Source organism: Rhinatrema bivittatum, chromosome 5 (genome assembly GCF_901001135.1).
Source record: "Rhinatrema bivittatum chromosome 5, aRhiBiv1.1, whole genome shotgun sequence".
NCBI classification, from domain to species: domain Eukaryota; kingdom Metazoa; phylum Chordata; class Amphibia; order Gymnophiona; family Rhinatrematidae; genus Rhinatrema; species Rhinatrema bivittatum.
In genome coordinates, this window is record NC_042619.1 from 323,340,713 (window position 1) to 323,357,931 (window position 17,219).

Below are 17,219 nucleotides of genomic sequence, written 5' to 3' on the forward strand. Positions count from 1 at the left end.
GGTTATTGAGGCCTTCAAGTGAAGGCTTTTGTGAAAAGCCAAGTCTTAAGCTTTTTCTTAAACGTTTGCCTACAGGTTTCTAGTCAAAGGTCCTTGGGGAGGGCATTCCAATGTGTGGGACCGGCGGTCGAGAATGCATATTTCTTAAGCAATGATTTGGCTGGAGGTGCATAGAGTGTGCCTAAATAACTGGCTCTGATCGGTCTGGATGAAAAACATGTGATATTGCCCATCATTTTCATGAATCCTGCCCCTTCAAAAAATTTGCATTCGCGCCATGCAGTAACATAACTATTGAATGCGTTATGGCGTTAACGTCATAACGCATTTTAAGAACATAAGAACATAAGAAAATGCCATACTGGGTCAGACCAAGGGTCCATCAAGCCCAGCATCCTGTTTCCAACAGTGGCCAATCCAGGCCATAAGAACCTGGCAAGTACCCAAAAACTAAGCCTATTCCATGTAACCATTGCTAATGGCAGTGGCTATTCTCTAAGTGAACTTAATAGCAGGTAATGGACTTCTCCTCCAAGAACTTATCCAATCCTTTTTTAAACACAGCTATACTAACTGCACGAACCACATTCTCTGGCAACAAATTCCAGAGTTTAATTGTGCGTTGAGTAAAAAAGAACTTTCTCCGATTAGTTTTAAATGTGCCCCATGCTAACTTCATGGAGTGCCCCCTAGTCTTTCTACTATCCGAAAGAGTAAATAACCGATTCACATCTACCCGTTCTAGACCTCTCATGATTTTAAACACCTCTATCATATCCCCCCTCAGTCGTCTCTTCTCCAAGCTGAAAAGTCCTAACCTCTTTAGTCTTTCCTCATAGGGGAGTTGTTCCATTCCCCTTATCATTTTGGTAGCCCTTCTCTGTGTCCTCTCCATCGCAATTATATCTTTTTTGAGATGCGGCGACCAGAATTGTACACAGTATTCAAGGTGCGATCTCACCATGGAGCGATACAGAGGCATTATGACATTTTCCGTTTTATTCATCATTCCTTTTCTAATAATTCCCAACATTCTGCTTGCTTTTTTGACTGCCGCAGCACACTGCACCGACGATTTCAATGTGTTATCCACTATGACACCTAGATCTCTTTCTTGGGTTGTAGCACCTAATATGGAACCCAACATTGTGTAATTATAGCATGGGTTATTTTTCCCATATATGCATCACCTTGCACTTATCCACATTAAATTTCATCTGCCATTTGGATGCCCAATTTTCCAGTCTCACAAGGTCTTCCTGCAATTTATCACAATCTGCTTGTGATTTAACTACTCTGAACAATTTTGTGTCATCTGCAAATTTGATTATCTCACTCATTGTATTTCTTTCCAGATCATTTATAAATATATTGAACAGTAAGGGTCCCAATACAGATCCCTGAGGCACTCCACTGTCTACTCCCTTCCACTGAGAAAATTGCCCATTTAATCCTACTCTCTGTTTCCTGTCTTTTAGCCAGTTTGCAATCCACGAAAGGACATCGCCACCTATCCCATGACTTATTACTTTTCCTAGAAGCCTCTCATGAGGAACTTTGTCAAACGCCTTCTGAAAATCCAAGTATACTATATCTACCGGTTCACCTTTATCCACATGTTTATTAACTCCTTCAAAAAAGTGAAGCAGATTTGTGAGGCAAAGTCAGCATGGTAAAGCCATGCTGACTTTGTTCCATTAAACCATGTCTTTCTATATGTTCTGTGATTTTGATGTTTAGAACACTATTTTTCCTGGCACTGAAGTCAGGCTAACCGGTCTGTAGTTTCCCGGATCGCCCCTGGAGCCCTTTTTAAATATTGGGGTTACATTTGCTATCCTCCAGTCTTCAGGTACAATGGATGATTTTAATGATAAGTTACAAATTTTTACTAATAGGTCTGAAATTTCATTTTTTAGTTCCTTCAGTACTCTGGGGTGTATACCATCCGGTCCAGGTGATTTACTACTCTTCAGTTTGTCAATCAGGCCTAGTATATAGACTTCCAAAACATTTTCCAGAATATACAATTAGTTAAATCCTCAAGTTACTCTGTGCAAGGAGAGGAAATTGGTATTTTTTGAAGGGATTTTCCCTGACCAGCTTAGTGTTACCCTGCCCACTAAACTACCACTAATCCAGGAGGAGGGTGAATGGATCCCTTGCCGGTTTAAAAGATTCCTGCACAGACAGAGTGTAAAGACTAACTAAAGAAAGAAAAGGCTGTGGTGCTAGATTCCTATTTATTCTGCCATAACTCACCCAGTTCTAAAGTTTTATTTTGGGTACTAACCCAGTGCATCCTGTGTGGTAAAAAGTTCTCCCAGGGACATTTCAGTAAGGAGGAAGTTACCACTGCATTGGGCCCTGAAAGTTAACCTTTCCCCCCAAGAAAAAGGATCCATAACCTAGGAAAAGGGGCACACTGTTGTGTCCGTCGGTCTCAGATGGCTTTGTCTGACATGCCTCACCTCTATTTCAGCCTTCTCCACCAGTCTCGGGAGAATGAAGTCCGTAGCGTCTCCTTGCCGCACCCTCCAGCTTCCTCGGAGCGGCTCTGGTGCGGCGTCCCGCCACGTTGACCTGGGGCCTCCTAGGGTGCGTGCGCACGTGCACACGCCTCACATCTTGTAGCAGTGTTGGCGCAAACCTCGGGGGCGTTCCCCTCGAGTGACGTTACTGCTTCCGTATTCAAAAAGTTGCCCATTTGCTGACTCTCGCCAAGTTAACAACAGATTGGATTCGTTCCAGTCTGAAGCTGCACTGCTGCTTCTACTCTGCTGGAAGCCAACTTCACCCTCCGGGGTTCTACTAACCTGGGTACCCGCTCCTCGGGGGCCCTTTAATTATTTCCAGGTGCCTATCCTAAATACAGGTGCTCGCTCCTCAAGGGCCTGTGTGTCTATCCTGGTGCCTGCTACCTATTCTTGAACCTGCTGGAACACTACCTATCAGCTACAGAGAGTGAGTACAACCTCTCCCAGTTTGTCCATCTACAGCTCCTTGCTGCCCATCTGTATCGGGCCCTACACCACCATTGTGGAACGGGTCTCCTCTGCCGAGGATTACAGACTGTTAATACCTATCCTCTCTCTACTGCTCATTGGGAACTCTATCTACTCAGCTACCAGGGAGTGTATTATAACATCTGTCTACCCTACGCCAAGGATCACAGACTATTGCTACCTAATCAACTCTCTACTGCCACCTCTGGTGGACCTCACTAGCTGTATAATAAAAGATATATTCTCTGTGTTTGTGCATCTGAGTCTAGCCCGGTGCTTCAGTTCCCTACGGGGCTTCTCCCTGTAGGAGATACCATCACTGTTGCCCCTGAGAATCCACCAAACACCTCGACATCATAACACACACCATGCCCCAAAGAGTTATAAATTCTTTGATGGCACACTGGAGTGGGGATACACATTTAAATACCCTAGAGGAAAGACCAAATAGGAGAGATATGACAGAGATATTTAAATACCTCAAGGGTTTGTGTCCACATGAGGCGAGCCTCTTTCAAAGGAAAGGAGGCTCTAGAACAAGGGGGTTATGGGATGAGAATGAAAGGGAGTTAGACTCAGGAGTAATCTTTGGAAATATTTCTTTACAGAGAGGGTAGTAGATGCATGGAACAGACTCCCAGCGGAGGTAATGGAAACAAAATTAATATCTCAATTCAAGAAAGGTGTCTGAGGGAGTGATAGGAATTGTAAACTAAATTAGGTGAATGGGCAGACTAGATAGGCCATACGGTCTTTTTCTGCCATTACGTTTCTATGTTTACTAAATTCTTATGAATTCAATAAAAATATATGCACTAAAAATATTCCCATGTTATCAACATAGACTGCATTTTTCCACATGGTCATAGATCTGGTTCCCTTTCATTTCTATGGATTCTGCCTCTTATCGTGATTTCAGTGTTTTCTATAGCAAAGTAAATCTTCTCTCTCTTCCCGGTGGATGAAGACTCCTGATGGGTGTCTTCAATTATTTTCAAAAGTCTCTTACTCGTAGTTAGTAGATCTCTTCCTTTTAATATGTAGGGGATCCCTTTTGGAAGGGATCCAGATTGGAACTGTATGTTCATAGGTCCTTAGATGGGTAGAATGAGGGGCAGAAAATTACTTTTTCCCAGATCTTCACAAAACAATTTCTTCTGGTCCCCAAAAAGGAAATAACACTGGAGTTTGCCCCTTGCCAACGGGTAACCAGCTCAGAGGGCAGGCCTTCCCTATCCCTGAGCATCCCAATCACAGGATTCCCTATTCCCTGAATCCAGAAAAGGTCCAGATGTCTAGCAAGACTCCTATCATGCAAATTCCATTTCCAAAAAATTCCCTACCAGGGAGAGAATAGGCAGAGAAATCTCGCAGACTACCAAAGGGAGGGCCAGAGCCCTAAGAGTTGGCCCAAAGTCAACCTAGGTAAAATCTCCAACCCTTCTCCTAACCTACAAACTTATACTGTCCCCAGATCTCTTGGCAGAGCACTGCTATAAAACATCTGAAGTGGGTCGTCCATTCCAGCACCTTCAAGGAGAGGGGCTGCACATGAATGGATTCTCCCCTAATTATTCCTTCATTAACTGCACTACCATGACATGTCCCAGGGCTTACTGGTAACCTAACAGAATTGTAGGGTTACAAATGACTCTGTCATATATCCCCTATCTTGCCTTTCCTCTAAGGTTTAAAAGTTTGTCCCCATATACTTTAGAACAAAGACATCTGATAATTTTAATAGCCATCCTCTGGACAGACTTCAACCAGTTTACAACCGTTTCAAGGTACGTCTCCAAAACTGTACACCAAATGAGGTGTCAGCAGGGACCTATACAGGGGCAATATCACCTCCCTTTTTCTGCTGACCATTCCTTCCCTATGCAGCCAAGCATCTTTCTGGCTTTTGCTATCACATGTTTGGTCACCTTAAGATCATCAGATACAATCATCCCAGATCCTGCTCGTTCATGCTTAAAAATATTTCATCCCCTACTCTGTGCCTCTCTCTTGGTTTTTTGCAGCCTAAATGCATAATTTCTTAGAGTGTAGACAGATGGACTCAGGACTAGTGGGTTTATGCCCCCCTGCCAGCAGATGGAGACTGAGGAAGCTGACGTCATAGTATATAAAACTCTGCAGTGACCCCAGGCTACCGGTGATCTCCGTCTCCAGTAGATGGAGGACGTGTATCTCCCTATGGGGATTGCTTCAAACGTTTTGGAAGGAGAAATTTGGAATTCTAAATTAAGGAAAAGAAAGCCTCACTCTCCTGTGGTGATACCTAAAGGGCCCTCCCCTGATTGAGAATTCCTGAGGTGATTTCTGTGGTCCCTCAGTGGTGTGCCTTGGTCCGGTAGCTGGGTTTCCCAGCATGGATTCAGCTGCTAGTTCGGCTAAAAGGCAGTGGGTGCAGGAGGCTCTCTCCCCCACAGCCAGACCCCATCTCAATACTCAGCTGGTAAGCGCTGAGCTCAGGTAAGATTAAAAAAAAAAAAAAAGATGAGTTTTACCTTTGAATCAGAGACAGTTAGAGGTGTTTCAGGACTTCCTCCATTCTCTGTGCTCGGCGCACTGTACAGATGTTTGTTCCTGCTCCTATTGGGGTTGGGGAAGTGGGCAGCCTGGCGGGTTGAGCGGCCACTGGTGGGCTAGGCCCCATGCTTAGCCTTTTGTTTATGCACGCTGTGTGGTAGGCCGTAGTGGCGTTTTTTGCTCGCTCCTTTGCATTGCTCTGCTGCCCTCTACAGATGTGTGCAGTGTGTGCAGTGTGTCGGCTCTGTGCATGCGTTGGGTGCACCTTTTACACGCACAAATTTTACACTGTTCACACGCTTAGCTTGGTGCATAAGTGATGCGTGCTCCTTGCTGCACTTTCTTCTAGGTGCTTATTTTTTGTGCACATTCCCCTTTTGAGTGTGAGCTGTTCAGATGCACATTTACCGCTGCAATGCTGCCATCTACTAGACATCTTCCTATTTCTGTTGCCTATTTAGGGCTTCTCAGCTTGACCTGGCTTCTAACCTGTGTCATTGCTACTCAGACACTCAGGGAGAGTTGACTTCCTTGGATTTTGCTAAGCCTGGCTCCTCCCATTCTGATGGTGGGCTGGTCACGGCTTTGGGGGGATGCCAGACCTTGGTTCTCCCTTGACTGGCTCCTCTGCAGGCAAGGGAAGTTCAATGGGACCAGCTTCAGTTCCTTCTGGGTTTGGACTGGCCCGGCTATTTTTTCTTGGGTGGAATTTTTTCAAGGCTTCAAAGCTGTTCTTCAGGCAAAGAACTCCGGACCCTCAGCTGGTGGCTCCTCCCTCTTCCAGTCCTATGCTTAGGCGCTGGAGTACATCTTGCCTCCCTGCAGGTGTTCCCGACAGGAATCTGGACGGTAATAATGATGAGGTTGATCTTGATTCCCTGGAAGATGGGGAAATTCTTCCAAGACTGGAACAGTGTCAAACCATGTTGTGGTTCTTTCATAGAGATGAACTGCCGGCCCTGATTTCTGAAACCTTGAAACAGCTGGGTGTCCCTGGTTCGGACGCCATGTCAGAGCTGAGGATAAATCCCATTTTGGTTTCCTTACATAAGCATTTTGTTTTTTTCTCTGTGATGGATGCCATTCAGTAATTGATTGATCTGGAATGGGATGCTCCAGAGGCAAATTTTAAAGGGGGTTAGACATTGGAAGGCCTGTACCCCCTGGATCTGGCTGTGAGAGAGCATTTGCATTTTCCCAAAATTGATGCACTGGTATGTGCTGTCTTTAAGTGGACGACTATTACTGCATAGGGAGGAGCGGCCTTGAAGGATGTACATGATAGGACTGAGGCTATCTTAAGCAAGCCTTTGAGACGGTGGCGATGACTTTAAAAATTACTTCCTGTTGCACCCTAGTGCACCCTAGTCTGTTTCTCTCTCGGGAGGTTGATAAATCTGGTGGAAATCTACGATCCAATAACACCGGATTACTTTCCATCCCATCCAACAAACTGGCCCACCTCGCCTCAACGTGAGAACGAGCAATTTCAATAGCAAGCCCCGTACTATGGAACAAACTACCAGCAAATCTCAGAATGGAACCCTCATCACAGAACTTCAAGAAATCACTAAAAACATGGATATTCCAAAAAGCCTACCCAGCTAACAGCTAACCCCAAGACATTCCGAACAACCAATACCAAACAGAACTTTAACCCCGCACATAACCCACAATGAGAATTCTCAATAGTCAAATCAAACATTAGCTGTTATATTGTTAAGATAACAAATTGCTTTTATTTTACAATGTTATAATTTTATACGTTACAAAACCTTACTCCTCTGTAATTTTACAATGTCTCAATGTAAAGATAGTATGACCTGTTATCACACTATCTCACTAAATATTATGTAACCGATGTGATACTCTTGGGTGAATGTCGGTATATAAAAACAAATAAATAAATAAATTGCAAACCAGTTATGGAGCCTGCTGCTGGCTTTTTAGCAGACACAGGCTGTGATTTGGTCCGTACCATGGCCAGAGGAGTGGCTTCGGTGATAGCAGCCAGGCGTCAACTCTGGTTATGCAATTGGTCAGCTGATGCAGCCTCCAAAGTTAATCTTACCAAGATGCCCTTTAAAGGCTTGCTCTTGTTTGGGAGCAAGTTGGAGAAACTGGCCAGAAAGTGGGGTGAGTCTCCGGTTCCTCGGTTGCTGGAGGATAAGAAGCAGTTAAAGTGCCCCTTTGGTGTGAGGGCTCGTCTCCGGGGTTCCAGGCAGTTTTGTCCCTACAGAGGGTTGATTTTTCAGCGGACTTGGCCTTTCGATAGGTCTCAGTCCTTTCATTCCCGAGAGCCCAAGAGAGGAATGGGCTAGGGTAGTGGACCTTCCTGAACTTCCCAATGAAGGTTTGCTGACCCACCTTCCGTAACAAGAGATAGGGGGACATTTTTCTCTTTTATTGGAGGTGATAGGAGAAGGATATTCACTGGAATTTTGCTGTATTCCTCGAGACGTGTTCATGGTGTCCCCTTGCTACTCTCCGCAGAAGAAGCAGGTAGTGGAGTTCAAGCTTCCAAGGCACCTCAGGCTAAGGTTCTGGTGCCCACGTCTCAAGAAAGTATGGGGCAATATTCCATTTATTTTGTTGTGCCCAAGAAGGAGGGGCTCCTTTTGTCCCATCCTAGATCTCAAGAGGGTCAGCTGTCATTTGAAGGTGACTCATTTTCACATGGAAACCTTACGCTCTGTGATAACGGCGGTGCAGTCGGGGAAATTTCTGACCTTCTTGGATCTGTCAGAGGCTTACTTTCATATTCCCATCTGATTTGAAAACCACAGCTTTCTACACTTTGCGGTGTTGGGGCGCCATTATTAGTTTTGGGTGCTGCCAATTGGTCTAGTGTTACGACTGTTGCTGCCCGATGTCTCCACTTCGTCCTCCTTACCTCTTTGGCGACTCCTCCCGCAGTTGATGACGTCTCGCTGCCATGGCGTATGCCTGCCATCCTCTCCGGCGTCCCCGGTCCGGCTTGGGCGCTGCATCCCGCCAAGTTGTTCAGCTGCCATAGGGCGCACGCGCCACGAGCCCTGCTTCTTATTCCTTCTTTGGCGTGATCCTCAGGGGCATCCCCCTGTGATGATGTCACGCATCCCGGATACAAAAGCCTACTCTGTTTGCTAGCTATTCGAGTTAGCAAGGGACTCCTTACGGATGGGATTCGCTCTCCGTACTTAGCTACTCTGCCTCTCCTTAATTGGACTTAGTCTATCGGGTACCCGCTCCTCGGGGGCCTCTCTTTCAGGTCGCTGTCTGGAACCGGTACTCGCTCCTCGAGGGCCCATGTTCCCGGACTCGCTGCCTGAGCTCACTTCTGCTTGGAAGAAACCGCTGCCTACACCATCAGTGAGTTACCATCTATATTTTCTCAGAGCTCTTCCCTGGAACCAGGTACTCGCTCCTCGAGGGCCTGCCTCTATTCCAGCTTCTGTGTTACCTTCCAGGAGAAACCGCTGTGTGAGTAATCAACCAACGAGGCTCTAGACCAGAACCCTGTGTATGCTCCACTGTACTCACTATCTCAGTTTCTCTCCACTACAGCACAGCTATTGAGGGATTGCTGTTCCAGCAGGACTTCATCTCTACTCTCTACTGCCACCTCTGGTGGCTTCTCAAATCTGTTTAATAAAAGATAATTCTGTGTTGTGTGTCCTAAAACTGAGCCTGACCTGTGTCCCATCACGGGACTTCACCTCGTGTGCATGGTCATCTGCCACAGTGTCGAAGGGTCCACCCAAAACGTTACAAACAATAACATCTAGCTAAAGCTCCCAGAACATTTTCTAAGGTTATGGTGGTGGTAGTAGCGGTGGTCTTGCCAAAGGAAGGGATCCTGTGCATCTGTATTTAGATGGCTCACTGATTTGAGCCAAGTCTCAAGAAGAGAGCCACCTGGTGACGCACAAGGCAAGCTCCTTATTGCAGGAGCTTGGTTGGGTGGTGAACCTGACCAAGTGCAATCTTCAGCCATCCCAGTCGTTGGAATATCTGGGCATCCAGTTCAACATGGGGCAGGACAGAGTTTTTATTCTGGAAGTTTGGATCCTTAAATTGATGACTCAAGTGCATCAGTTGGTGAACACCATACGCCTGACAGTGTGGTCCTACATACAGGTGCTCGGCTTGATGGCGGCTACCCTGGAAGTGGTGCCGTGGGCAAGGGCGCATATGCATCCTCTTCAGCACTCTCTGCTGTCTTGTTGGAACCTGCAGTCTCAGGACTATGCAGTTCGGCTCACTTGCTGGTGGAAATCTGCTCCCACCTCCAGTGGTGGTTGCAGGAGGATCATCTGAGAAAGGGAGTTTCCTTGTCCTCTCTGACCTGGTTGGTACTCATGACAGATGCGAGTTTCCACGGTTGGAGAGCTCACTGTCTGGAGTTAATAGCCCAAGCACATTGGAATGCTGAATAGCCCCGCTGGAACATCAATTCCCTGGAAGCCCGGGCAGTGCGACTGGCATGCTTGCAGTTCAGCCACAGTCTGCGGGATCAAGCGGTTTGCATGTTGTCGGACAACGCAACAACAGTGGCCTATATCAATCGCTAGGGAGGAACCAAGAGCCAGCAAGTGTCTCAGGAAATAGACCAGCTTATGGAAAGGGCGGAAGGTCATCTGCAGATGATCTCGGCCTCTCACGTTGCAGGAAAAGACAGTGTAAGAGCAGACTTTCTCAGCAAAGTCTGGCTGTATGAGAGTGGGTGTTGTCAGCCAAGGCGTTTCAGCTGATTGTGGATCGCTGGGGCTTTCCATTCCTAGACCTGCTGCCAACTTCTCGCAATCGAAGGTTCCTCGATTCTACAGTCGTAGGAGAAATCCATGGTCCTTGGGAATAGACACTGTCTACAGGTCTGGCTCAAAGACAGATTGCTTTATGCCTTTCCTCCATGTCCCTTGCTGGGCAGGATAATTCTCAAGATCAAAGGCCACAGGGGGCTAGTACTCCTGGTGGCGTCGGACCAGCCCAGGTGTCCATGGTATGCAGATTTGCAAAGACTCCTAGTGGAAACCCCTCTTCGCCTTCTGCCACATATGGATCTGTTACAGCAGGGACCGGTTCTTCACGAAGATTCGACTCGGTTCTGTCTTACGGTTTGGCCTTGAGAGGGCTCGCCTGTTAAAGCATGTTTATTCATCTGCGGTGATTGCCACCTTACTCTGCGCTTGCAAGTTCTCCACTTTCTTGGCTCATGTGTGGGTTTGGAGAGTTTTTGAGGCCTGGTGTGAGGAGCAGGGTGTTCTTCTTCATTCAGTTAAGATCTCACTCATTCTGGATTTTTTACAGGATGGGTTGAATAAAGGATTGGCCCTTAATTCCTTGAAGGTGCAGGTTGCAGCTCTTGCCTGTTTCAGAGGCCTGGTGAATGGTGTTTCCTTGTCGCCTCATACTGATGTGGCCCATTTTTGAAGGGCTTGAAGCATCTTAGGCCTCCCGTGAGTTTACCGGTTCCATTCTGGAGTCTTAACTTGGTGCCAGATTTTTTGGCAGACCTATTTTCCGACCTCTGCATAGCCTTTCCTTGCGGTTGTTGACCTTGAAAACTGTGCTCTTGGTGGCTGTATGTTTACCGCGTCAAATTTCTGAGCTATAGGCCTTGTCTTGCCAGGAGCCGTTCCTTCGGTGATTCCGGGGGCGTTACAGCTGCCTACTGTTCCATTCTTCTTGCCCAAGGTAGTCTCGGACTTTCCTTTGAGTCAGTCCGTCTCCTTGTCATCCCTGGATATGGTCAGGGATGCGGAGGAGTATCGCCTCTTGTGCTCCTTGGATGTCAAGCGACTTGTGTGGTATGTGGACGTTTATGAACCTTTTTGAAAGATGGATCAAAATTTTGTTCTCCATGGCGGGGGTAAATAGAGCACTCCGCGGGCTACCACAATTCATTGGATTAAGGAGGTAGTCACAGCTGGGTATGTGGATGCTGGAAAGCCGTTGCCTACCCTGGTTAGGGCTCATTCCACTAGGGCTCAGGCAGTGTCATGCTTTTAATCAAGTGTTTTGCTAGTCTGTCCACAGTTGCTTTTGAAGAGAATACTGGCAGACTGGGGTCACTGCAGGGTTATATATACTGTGACATCAGCTTAATCTGACTCCATCTGCTAGCAGGGGAGCATAAACCCACTGGTCCTGAATCCACACTAAGGAAAACAAAATTATCAGGTAAGTAATTTCTCCACTCTATATTTTTTAGCATTAAATCTTTGTTGCCTAAACCATTCCTTGATCTTTGCTAGATCTCCTGTTTTTCACACCTTCCTGGCTGTCTACCCTGTTGCAGAGTTTGATATCATTGGGAAAAAGGCAAACCTCTCCCAACGATCTTTCTGCAATGTCGCTAACAAAAATGTTGAAACGAACCACTCTGAGGACCGATCCCTGAGGAGCACCGCTAGTAACGCTTCTCTCCTTGGAGTGAACTCCATTTACCACTACCCTTTGCCTCCTCCCACTCAACCAGTTTCTAATACAATCACTCACTCTAGGGCCCCTACCAAGAGTGTTCAATTTATTTATCTGTCACCTGTTTGGAACCATGTCAAAAAGCTTTACTGAAATCCAAGTACTCTACTAGCACACTCCCCTGATCCATCTCTCTGGTCACCCAATCAAAGAAATTGATCAGATTTGCCTGACAAGATGTAAAAACCATGCTGCCTCAGATCTTGCAATCCATTGGATTCTGAATACTGTGCTATCCTCTGTTTTAGAAGTTTGAATGTTACAATATACAAGGTACAGTTTTCACCCTGGCTGTAGACTTTGCACGAATTTTCAAAGAAAAAGTATGTGGTTATGCATGGATTTTCACTTTTAAACTTGACGTGGTTACGAAGTACCTGTGGACGTCTGCACTTCCTTTTATATGCAGTTACTATTTCTATGTAAAATAACACATGTAGAGTGCATTATTCTCCTCCCCAGACCTAGACCCGCCCTTGGGAATGTCTCCTGTAATGCAACGAAACGTATGCGGGTGGTGGAAAAGTGGACACATTTTGAGCCATATTGAGGGAATGCAATTTTCAGACTAACAGTTTGTGCATGTAAATTGCTGTTTTTTAAAATCATTTACGTGGATAATTTTCCTCTAACTCATCTATGAGAATACCAGCACCATATTTTATAACATATCTTATCTATGGAACATTATTTTAGTATTAGCATCAAATGTTTTGTGGTTTTTGCAGTGGAATCCTCTCAGAACAAATTATTAACTGTAAAATTAACCCAGAACATACGACTAGAGCCAGAAATTGCATTCAGAATGTCTGTAAGAGGACTCTGTTATCAACTTTTCAACACCTTGCATTTGCCATAAAATCCCTACATTTCCCCCCAGTGGGTCTAAAAATGATGATCTAATGCTATGAAATTCTTTCACCAAGCCCTCTCTCCCCTTCTGTGTCTCGGTTAACAAGACTGTGATGAATCAAGGCCTTATATATTGGAAACAGTCCTTAAGAAATCTAATCAACCCCCTTTTCACTTCTGCTTGACTTTCTAGTCTCACATCTCACTTATTCCAGATATATTTCTGCTTATGTCCTTCCCTCCTCTGTAAGCATCCATCCTTCCATTTAATCCCATTCTTTCACTTTAACAAACATACTGTATATATGAACCATTTCCCACACCCCCTTCTTTGGATTATTTTCACAGCATTCTCCAGGACAAACAAACAACAATTGAACTTCTTTCAGATCCCAGCATTTCAACACACCTCTGTAACTTACATACTACATTCAACTTGCATCTGGTAATTATACAGGCATTTTGTTATGCATGTCCAAGAATCTCGTAGATATTTAGACTGCTGTATGGTGTCCTCTCTTATGTTATCTTTTAAAAGCCCATGCATACATTTTTACAATTTATAATGTATTTATTTTTATTTATTTAATACTTTAACATACCGAAGTTCGTTTGTACATCACATTGGTTTACATATAACGGATAGCGAGGGGGGAAAAGGAAAAGAACAGTGTGGAAATTACATTAAACAAAATAACTGGATGAACAAAATGGCAATAAGTAGAAGGTTGTAATCATAGAGATAGGAAGGATAGGCAATGAGGGGGGGAGAACAGTAGTAACAAAGTAACTGAATAATCATAATGAAAAATAACTCAGAGAGGATTATGTACAGGTGATTTGGGTCGCGTGTTAGCAAAAGGGAGTGGCGAGGAGTTAAGTGAAGGCGGAGCGTGCTCTCCATATATGAGATCCCTGCTGTAGACACTCTTAAGCCTTCTCCTCACGATTCCCAAATGTATCACATTTAAAGGCAAGAGATGTGCTGATGTCATAAAGCCAAGGCTCTACGCTCTTGCAAGCCATTCACAGACAGAGAACAAATAGGCTGTAGGCAACATAAAGGACATTGTAAAAGGAATGTCGCTGTAAGAAAGAGAGTCTTGGGAGTCATCTTATGAACTGATCATTGCAAATTAAACTAATGCCATATGTAATAGTCCTCTTAGGGTTGTTGTAGTATCTACCTTATAAATGGCCTGTGACCGACGGCCCGCAAATGCGCAGTAGAGCGCAGCTCTACTGCGCATGTGCGGGCAAGGATGTCGATCAGAAAAAAAAAATGGCGGTGGGGCCGCAGGAGCGGGAGGAGAAGCAGCGGCGCCGCGCGCGCGCGGTGCCGCTGCTTCTCCTCCCCAGATCTGCCGGCAGATCTCGGGGGGGGCAGGTGTCACTCCCGCGCCCCCCCCACCGAGATCTGCCGGCAGATCTCGGGGGGGGGGGTGTCACTCCCGCCCCCCCCCCGAGATCTGCCGGCAGGAGCGGGAGGAGAAGTAGCGGCACCGCGCGCGCGCGGTGCCGCTACTTCTCCTCCCCAGATCTGCCGGCAGATCTCGGGGGGGTCACTGCCGCGCGCGCGGGAGTGACCCCCCCCCGAGATCTGCCGGCAGGAGCGGGAGGAGTTAATGGAGCCGGGTGAGGGTTGCGGGAAGTCGCGCTTACGGCGCCGGGAGGAAATGGAGGTGGGTGAAGGGAGGGAGGGAGAGGGTGAGTGAGTGGGAGGGAGAGGGGGACTGAGTGAGTGGGAGGGAGGGAGAGGGGGGACTGAGTGGGAGGGAGTGAGGGAGAGGGGGGACTGAGTGAGAGGAGAGGGAGGGTGGAGAGGAGTGGGTGGGGGAGGGGGGTGGTGAAGAGTGAGGGGAGAGAGAATGAGGGGGAGGTGAGAGACAGAGGGATGTAGCCCGTTTTAACGGGCTTTACGGCTTGTATAATAGAAACAGGACATAGTAGCATAGTGAAAGATGACAGATAAAGACCTATATGGTCCATCCAGTCTGTCCCACAAGATTTTTTTTTTTTTGGGGGGGGGGGGGTGGGTAGTAGCAAGAGCTGCTCTGTGCAGGCGACCCCGAAGGTATAATAGAAAGGTTGCCCCTTCATTTCCATTCTCTAGCCAGCAGCAATCCTCTGTGTCTGTCCCATGCCCTTATGAGTTCCATTACTCCACCCATCTGGAAGCAGTTCAGGGATAAGGTTTAGTTAGCCTGCCAGGGAAGCAAAACATGATACAGAGTAAAATGAATGGAAGAGAGGAAGTAATGTCACTATAGCCAGGAGATTGTTGGTTAATGTTTTTGTAAAGAGACAGGAGCCATGGAGACAGGTGTGGTTTAAACAGAAATAAAAGTGTCTTGGAAAAACTAGAAAGGGGGCAACCAATGAACAGAGAGTAAAGGAGCTGCCAGGTGGAGCCTGCAAGTGGCAGGAGCCTTCCAGGGCAGCAGAACAGCCAGAAAAGTAAAGACCAGTTAGAGCAGGGCTTCCCAAACCTGCCTGGGAACCCCACAGCCAGTCAGGTTGTCAGGTAATCTACAATGAATATGAATGAGATAAATGTGCATATCATGGAGTCTCAGTATATGCAGATTTCTCTCCTGCATATTCATTGTGGATATTCTGAAAACCCAACTGGCTATAGGGTCCCCAGGATAGGTTTGGGAAGCCCTGGGTTAGACTGTGGTAAATCTAGGGCTGCTGTTTGAGGTAGGCATAGTCCTTTTAGAATACTGCAGCTTGATGCCTATGTACATGAATGCCTACTGTATATGTATGGAAGACTGTTGTCCATTCTCAAGGAAAGAAGTATAGTGTTATCTGTGAAGTAACAGGCCTAGAAAAAAATAGTGTAATAATTGATATAACTATTTAATTGTACCCCACTTTGTGCACTACTGAAAAGGAGGGTAGTCAAACTTAATGCAAAAATATTAATAAAGGATAGTTTTTCTTCAAGTTTGCCTGACTGCTTGGTTGGTTTTGGCCTATCAGAAATTCAGGACAGGGCATCATTCTGCCACAGTTGGCCAATTATTGCACAAAACATTGCTAATCTATATGTTTGCCTCATTTCCCAAGAATTCTCTAAAAGTCTTTTCCTAGGTGTGTAGCCAGACGGACTCAGGACCAATGGGTTATAAGCTCCCCTGCTACCAGATGGAGATGGAGTCAGGTTTCAAAGCTGATGTCACCCGGCCTAGATACATCTCTTCAGTGACGTCAGCTCCTCAGTATCTCTCCTAGTAGATGTGGATGTGCTTTCCCTATTGGGATCTCAGTACTCTTTAGAAGAAGACATTTTACCTTTAAATTGGATAAATATTGAGCCCTGCTCTTCTGTGGTGATACCTAAAGGTCCCTCCCCCAGTCGAGAATTCCTGAGGCGATTTCAGAGATCCCTCAGAGGTCTGCCTTGGACCAGTAGCCAGTTCCCAGCGTGGAATTTGCTGCTGAAAGGCAGCGGGTGCAGGAAGCTGAGCACAGTGGTGACTGCCAAAGCCCTCTCCCCCTGCAGCCGGAGACCGTCTCTGTACTCAAGTCGGTAAGCGCTGAGTCCAGGTAAGAAAAGAGAGAAGAGGATTCCTTCCAATTCAGAGACGAAGGAGGGGCTTCGGTAAGTCTTCCTCGGGTCTCCTTACTTGGTGCATGTCATCATCTTGGGTGCACCATTTACAGCAGTAGTGCTGACAACTCCCACAGCTCTCCAGAATTATATTTCACTTTTGCCTGGCTTTGTAAAATGCTTTGACATTTTCCCCCCAAGTGAAAATTAAAACAAACAAACAAAAAAAACCATTCTCCTCTAACTGCCTCCTTTTCTTTGTTTGTATAAAACACTGAACTTCAATAATGGATGAATTCCATTAAGTCTGTCAGTTTTAGGTCACTGATCATGTTTTTACACCCTTTATAAAATGAAAAATAGTTCCATAGTGATCATTGTTACTTCAGGCATTCTCATATTTTTTCTATTGGAACTCAAAGGAATTGCATATGTAAATGTAACATGCTATCATAAAAATTTTCAAAAATTTGTGCACTTACGTGATTAAATCCTATGGACAATTCAGTGGCATACATTGTAGCAATTTTCAAAAGCCCACTTATACTGGTAAAGTGCAAAACCTAGTCTTAAGCGTGTAAATACTTTTGAAAATTACTCCCAAAGGTTGTTATCACAACTGGATGGTTCACATTTAAAGTTAAATAATGTATTGGCACATTTCTACAAGATTTCCCTATAGATCTGGATGCTGCGATGCATTAATCCATATACCCATTACATTTCACCAGAAATCTCTGGAAGATTTTTCACTTGGTTTGATATCAGATTTCACAGTCTCCAGTAACAAATTTATCTGTAGACCG

The 17,219-nt window shown here is 45.8% G+C and overlaps 1 protein-coding gene across 44 annotated transcripts in view; it reads left to right on the plus strand.

The window, feature by feature from the left end:
- Positions 1-17,219, plus strand: part of PNPLA4 (patatin like phospholipase domain containing 4) — a 624,040-nt gene that overhangs the window by 491,576 nt on the left and 115,245 nt on the right. For 28 of the 44 annotated variants that reach the window (XM_029604379.1, XM_029604381.1, XM_029604404.1 and 25 more), the window contains one exon: positions 13,203-13,299. The exons of the other annotated variants lie outside the window; for them this stretch is intronic. In XM_029604379.1, the coding sequence (XP_029460239.1) occupies positions 13,203-13,299 (97 nt within the window). The remainder of the gene's footprint in view (positions 1-13,202; positions 13,300-17,219) is intronic. 44 annotated transcript variants of the gene reach the window in all.